We start from the raw sequence: 6,694 nt of genomic DNA, 5'->3' as shown, positions 1-6,694 counted from the left end.
AACGTTGTACAATTGAGTCACGAGGCTCTTATGGACCTTTTTACATTAAGAACTTCTTTTCGTGAGGGCTACAATAAGAATCTCTATCATTTTCGTGATTCGCGAACCTGTTAGTTTCGGATACTTCACTGTGGACTGAGTCCACTAGAATCTGCCGTAGACTCTACCGGGATGAGCGGGCCAAAGCCCGCCCTCGATTTGCATTTGTTATGGCACAATGTCGAGTGAGGAAGTAAAACCGTCTATAACGGTTTCCCAAGCCTTCGAATTAACGAAACACCGTCTGATCTCACGCAGAACGTGAGGCTAATAACAGCTTAAAAGATCTAAGGAAGTTCAATAGTGACAACTAACTTACTAGCTTGACGCTAGATACACAGTTACTTAACAATTATAAGACGACTGGAGAGGATAATATAGGATAATGTTGCGTCCCTCAAAAGACTACAACATTGTCACTTCTCACTATCGGATCCCGCTGAATCCAGCACACGTTCGTATGACTCTCAACACATCTACTGGAGCAGCTCGCAGCTTCTACAACCTTCGTTCTTCACCATCTCAGAATTTTCGAGTTATATCTTTTCGAAGTTTCGCTCAGAATATCTGAGTTGTAACTTTTCGAAGTTGCGCTGTAGTCTTCCGATCCTGAGCTGACGGCCCGGAGCTGTAGTTTTCCATGACGTCATCAGGACTATGAACGGAAGTTGATGTTCTTTACTCGACGCGCTGTCGGAACGAAGTTTCTAAAGTTCAGAATCTAAACCGAGTCGGTTCAGATTCTGAAATTTAGAAACTACGTTTAGAAACCCGGTTTAACCGACGTGCCAAGAGAATCGAAGCGATCGAAACTGCGCACCATCGGAATACTAGTATATACCAGAAGATAATTTGGTGGTGAACGCAAAAACATCTGTTGCGACCGGAAATAAACCTGAGCGCTGAAGCAATAAAATCGCAGAGTAGCAGCACTAGCCAACTCGTTGAGACATTCGCAGCTCGAGATTTAGAGGTTCGTATGAAAAAGTTGCTTCACCAATAACACTTGCAGCGGGACAAGTCAATGACATAGAACCAAAATTTCTCAGGAGTAGAGTCAAGATCACCACAGCCTCCTTGATGGCCATGTTCTGTCCAGGGCATTGACGAGGCCCTCCACCAAATGCTAGATGATCACGTACACGGGCCTGGTCTATCGAGGAGCCGTCAGGAAGGAGCCAACGCTCGGGACTGAGATGGACGACAATTTCTAGGGTCTAGTGGGGACCTACATACTCGAATGTTTTGCCGCCCTGAGCCTCCGCTATCATCGCCTTACGGAGGAGTGCCATCACACTCGTTCCAGAAGGAATGGGATGACCATCGAGTTCCGTGTCGTGGATGCACTCAGAGAGGTGTACGACGGCCGCAGGCTGCAACTAAGAAGAGACGGTATAGTCGCGTAACGCGTGACTCACAAAAGCGCACCCGGAGAGTTTCGAATACACAGCAACTGGCATAGACCAGTTTGTCCAGGTCTTCTGTCGTGTTGGGATCATGCCCAAGGCCATCCACCTCGGCCCTGGCCTTGTACTGTATTCCAGGATATAGGGCCAGATAGTAGAGACACCAGGCGACAGTCATGGCGGTGGTGTCGCTACCAGCAATGAGGAACCTGACAATATGCAAGACATACAACGACGCTACGACTCAGATTCCACATCATTTCCGACCGAACATATTGTTGATTGTCAGATCAGAAGTAGTACTCACGTGATGAGATTCCCTCGCAGGTCCACCTCATCGAGATGCAGAAGTTTGTCGAGCAAGTCACGCCTTTCCTGTCGTTCTCCCGCGTCCCGCTCCGCTCGCCGTTTGCCGATGATCTCATCACATATTCTGCTCAGCTGCTTCGCCCCAGAGTGCATCTAATAATGAGAATCGAACGACGACTTTATCGTTGGGTGAGGTGTCTACCTTCTTGATCATCGGATTGAGATTCCACGGGAACCTATCTCGTGTCGTCCATGCTATAGCACTACGTTGTGCTGCATACCCTACGCCGACGAGGAATTCATCCATCGCCAGCTGAAGCTCTCCTGACTGTCTTCCGAGAGGCACTCCTGCAAGGAAAGGAGGTCCTCGCGGCACACGACTAGATCTCTTCGAAGATACTCGAACCGAATGGAAGAGTATGGCGATCATGTATGATGATATAACTCTAGTAAGCGAAAATAAAAGATTAAGTGAACCATATTATGCTAAAATGCACGCATACAAAACGCTCGCCAAGGACTAGTAGATATAATCGATGTTGTTCACCATCTGGATTCAAGAAGTTATAATCTTTTCCAAGAGCGGTGACACATAAAATATCCAAAGTGCAGAGGGATAGCCATTTTGTGGGGCGCCATACGATGACACCATCTTGACCAAGGGACTTTAGCTGTCGTATCTGCACAATGGGACGTAGAGGCAAGGGAGGGGATGGCAATCCAGACCTTACCAGCCTTGAAGCAACTTTGGACATATCGGGAATCATAGCCGATGAGTTATTGTCGTTGAATGCCGGCGCACCCAATCGTCTGTTCCGCTTCCACACTTCACCTTCTGTAGTAAACATGCCCTCGACAGGTATTATCCTTTGCTTGTTGAAGGGTTTAACGAAGGTCTTTGGTCGTGCGTTCAGAACTTGTCGAACCAAATCCGGATTTGATATAGCCAACATGTCCATGCCGATTACTCTGAGTGGAATAAAGCGATGCTATCGAAATTCGAGTGCCTATGATAGCCAAACCTTTTACTTGATATGGTAGACATCACCATATGTATCAGCATAGATCTCTAGTGCGTGGAAGAGGTGATCCAATGACTTCGGGATGAAGCCCAGAAAAGGCATAAACTAACAGAAGCCAGAAGACATGCATGCATGATGAACTCAACCGCACAAACCACACTCACATGATTTGGTCCACCAAAGAGTGCATGGAGATCCACCCTGGTACGCTTCATGAGCTTGCGAGCCTTCAAGACGATTAATGAGACCACACCAGCGACGATGATCAGACTGCCGTGCGACCGGAAGAGCGATCGGCACTTCACCACGAGGTCCTGCACACCACGGAGGGCAGAGTCCATTAACAGTGTTTGATGGCTGTAACCTGAGATTACAACTAACTGGAAACCTTCCCGTGATGAGTTGATATGAATGTACGTTCTAAATCTTAGCTGAAGAAATGAAGACGGCGGATTCTCGTCGAACCACAAAGGAATTAAGCTGTACGTATCCGATCATCGGAAGGTCGTTCGTCAGGAAAACGGTTTTCATATCTTCGTGATTGCGTGCTGGGCGGTGGCGTTTTGCGGTATGAAATGAGAACGGAGTGGGACCAACTGAAATGGAGTGATCCCTGACATTGGTTGTGGGTGACTGAACCCAAATTCGTGAAATTTGGACCCACTCAAAGAGGTGAAAGCCTGATAGTGGTGAACAACGAACTCGCCCGTCTCGCGACTGTGAACATCACGTTATACAGGGATTTTCGTACCACTCCTCTCTGAACGGGCTGAACGTCGGATTATCGCTCTCATTTCATTGTTGAATCGTGTGGCTTCCTCCTCACTCCACACTGCGGAGTGAGAAAAGAAGCGCTCCTTACAGTCCTTACTCATTTCCGTGGACCATTTGTGACTACCACGATTAGCTTACTCATATCGTAAGTAGTACTTACTAAGTACTGCTAAGACTTGTCACAGAACTGCGGTATGCAAAATGGTCTCTATGCTATCTCTATGCTCACCCTATGTTGAGATTGTGAGAGCGGTGGCGCAATAGTATAGAAGACTTTCATAAAGATAAGCTTTTGTCATATACTATCGCGTGATCGAATCATCAAATAGAGGTTTCGTCGGAAGGTTGCAAACCTTAGGTTTAATCGCTGTCGTAACTGCAGGAGCTGCAGAAGTGCGATATTTGAAGGGAACGGCAGCACCAGTGGACGCGCATGACATTGTGGCCGATGAGAGGTTTCAAGGAAGTTGAGCAGCAATAATAGGATCATACTACTTTTTGTCGCGGTAGACTTGAGCAACACGAGTTGTGTTGGATACGGTAAAAACTCCATGATTCGGACTGATCGTTCCCGAAACTTGACCATCTAGGATTTTAAAAATCCTCACGAAAAAACCCGGTTTTTTCGTTGTACGATAATATACAAAACGAATGACATATTGACCACTGTCATCAGAGGGCCGTCCACTAGTGATGTTTTTGATGCGAGTGGTGAGAGGCTTTCACTGAGAGCTTATACAATTCTCGCTATTAACACAATCAGCTTCAGGTACCGCTTCTATATATTCCGAAATCCCTCTCGAACCGGTGATAAGCGGTGCGTAGAGTCACTATGCTAAAGGCTCTAGTCTAGACAGTCTAGACTAGACTGCTGTCAATGTCATGATTCAGGTTCGGAGCGACCAAATTACGTCAGGATTACATCCATTACATATGGATCAGGCTCAGGAAACTGACATTCATGACATTCTGATATCAGTCCTCGGACGTGCATTCAGAACTCGGCGAATATGCTCAAGTCCTGAGCAGACTTGAGCAGTCTTGACTCAAGACTGCTCAAGACTCTTGCTGAGTCTTTCACGTCTCTGCCGCTGGTTCTGGGAAGAGCAAACACTCAATATATACGCATATTGGACATGCGTATACTGTCGATATTATCGACAGTATACTCGATAACACTCAAATGCTGTCGGATATTATATCATATATCAATATGATATAATATCATATTTCACGGCTCTTCACGGCTTCTCGACGGCTCTTCCTGAGGAAGAGTTCCTCAGCTGATGTGGTATACATCACCATACGTATCAACGTACCAGCGTAGACTTCAATGCGTGCGAAAAGATGACTTGAGCATCAGTCTTGTCAATGACAAGGCTGGTGTCACACGACGACTGCCCCCGTCTCTCCTCTCTTGGTTGAAAACATACGGAGCTGTGTCATGGTCTCACAGTGAATGACTCACAAACCGAAATCTAGATGCTGTCTGGGGAGCGTGCACACGATAACTCGTGAATAGTCGACACATCTATCCATCTCTCTCTGTCCCCTTGTGCTACTGCTAACGCAACGCTGTGTTACAACGCTCGCACGGTACGAGTCGACGACTCCTGAGGTTCCGTTCCTGCGGATACTGTAGACCTTGCAGTAACGCAACGAACACATCCAAGTCGCTTTTAGCAAACGTGGACTCAGCACACGCTTTCGCGGCCCACAACCCACTGGACTGTCGCATGTGATTATAGAATGCGAAAGAGCAACGAGCGGTGAGATGGAGGGCGTAAAATGCCATAAAATACCTTTGAAGCTACCTTATCCTGAGGCTCGTAAGGTGAGGGTTCAAAAGTGTGAAGCCGCCTGTGCACAGGAGTTCGGGAGAGGGGTATCGGAGACTTGACGCTTCTCGAAGATCTGGCGATCATAAGTCATTGCCGCGGTCCGAGCCTGGATGGCGCCGATGCTAGATCTGAACTCTACTACTCCGCCAACTAGCCTATATAGACGTCAAGTCTTCGGTCCCAGGCCTAGTGATCCGGAGTGCTACCGAGGTCAATCAACCGAGTGGAGCACTAGGATCAAAGGCCACTCCTGCACGGGCGGGATGGGCCGGGAAAAGGAACTCGAGGCACGGCCTTGCTAACTACATCAGCAGTCCAGTTCATCAGTAAACTGCTATCATACTCTTTGAGGGGTTCACTTAATGCGTGTATTATACGGTGCGTACGAAACTGTGACGACACAACTGCTGGACTCCTAGGCTCTCTCCTGTGCTGAGCTTTCCACTCTCCGTACCAAAACGGTACTCCCCACTCTTGTGGAATCACCTCACGGCGAGGGGGAGCACCTTTCCTTCATAGAAACAGGTGCCTTGACTCAAGGCCCTTGAGGGGAAGCACCTTATCTCCTGAATTGTGGCCTTATGAAAGAGCTTAGCCGCCAAAAGATTCGAGAGTCGTAAGGCGCCTTGTGAAATAGGCCCCTGAATCAGAGGACTCACTTCACAAGCCCCATGTTGCAAAGTTGCTGGGAAAGTTGAATACTACTGCGGTGAGTGCATGGATCACAGTGCATCTGGGGAATGGTCGAAGTGGCGCGTTTGTGACCCAGCCAATTATAAAAAATCCGATCCGACAGACCACCAGAAGGCCATCGATAACAACAAACATCGTTTCAAAGTCTTGCCTTCGGATGTGGCATTCAGAAAGATCTCCGAAAAGAACATCTTTGATCATTTTGATGTGGCATGCAAAGGAACGAGGAGGAGGCTCGTCTCTCAGCCGAACTTAGTTTGGCAACACGGTGTTACTAACACCTCTGGCAGACCTGGCATAGACTCTGGCCATAGAGGAAGTTGCTGTCATCAAATCCCAAGCTTTCTTGCGATGGGCAGAAAGGCATGGCTTGAAGTCCAAGCCTTGGACGTTACACAGCACTGGAGTTCGAAGAACTACGGTTGGAAATTCATTGAGGCTGCTCATTCTATCCAGCTGGCCAAAACCATAGAATGTCTACAAGGATGCAAGTGCGGTGTCATTGTAGATAAATCTACTGACGTATCGGTTACCAAACAAACGATACTGTATGTCAAGGCGAAATGCCAGTCTTATCATATCGGCTCGAACAACATGCATGGCGAGGGTA

The 6,694-nt window shown here is 47.6% G+C and overlaps 2 protein-coding genes across 2 annotated transcripts in view; one reads left to right on the top strand and one right to left on the bottom strand.

Annotated features, from left to right (window-relative positions):
- Nucleotides 1–3,117, bottom strand: part of Pmar_PMAR000539 (cytochrome p450, putative) — a gene marked incomplete at both ends in the record, with an annotated part of 5,028 nt that extends 1,911 nt beyond the window's left edge. Inside the window, 9 exons of the mRNA XM_002771440.1 lie at nucleotides 1,107–1,230; nucleotides 1,276–1,418; nucleotides 1,468–1,654; nucleotides 1,753–1,907; nucleotides 1,957–2,102; nucleotides 2,302–2,434; nucleotides 2,486–2,723; nucleotides 2,784–2,881; nucleotides 2,941–3,117. Of these exons, the coding sequence (XP_002771486.1) occupies nucleotides 1,107–1,230; nucleotides 1,276–1,418; nucleotides 1,468–1,654; nucleotides 1,753–1,907; nucleotides 1,957–2,102; nucleotides 2,302–2,434; nucleotides 2,486–2,723; nucleotides 2,784–2,881; nucleotides 2,941–3,117 (1,401 nt within the window). The remainder of the gene's footprint in view (nucleotides 1–1,106; nucleotides 1,231–1,275; nucleotides 1,419–1,467; nucleotides 1,655–1,752; nucleotides 1,908–1,956; nucleotides 2,103–2,301; nucleotides 2,435–2,485; nucleotides 2,724–2,783; nucleotides 2,882–2,940) is intronic.
- Nucleotides 3,118–6,647: 3,530 nt separating this feature from the next.
- The window catches only part of Pmar_PMAR000538 (hypothetical protein), a gene marked incomplete at both ends in the record, with an annotated part of 654 nt that continues 607 nt past the window's right edge, over nucleotides 6,648–6,694 (top strand). Inside the window, one exon of the mRNA XM_002771439.1 lies at nucleotides 6,648–6,691. Within this exon, the coding sequence (XP_002771485.1) occupies nucleotides 6,648–6,691 (44 nt within the window). The remainder of the gene's footprint in view (nucleotides 6,692–6,694) is intronic.

This window comes from Perkinsus marinus (assembly GCF_000006405.1).
Source record: "Perkinsus marinus ATCC 50983 genomic scaffold scf_1104296962770, whole genome shotgun sequence".
Classification (NCBI taxonomy): domain Eukaryota; phylum Perkinsozoa; order Perkinsida; family Perkinsidae; genus Perkinsus; species Perkinsus marinus.
This window is presented reverse-complemented; position numbering and strand designations above follow the sequence as displayed.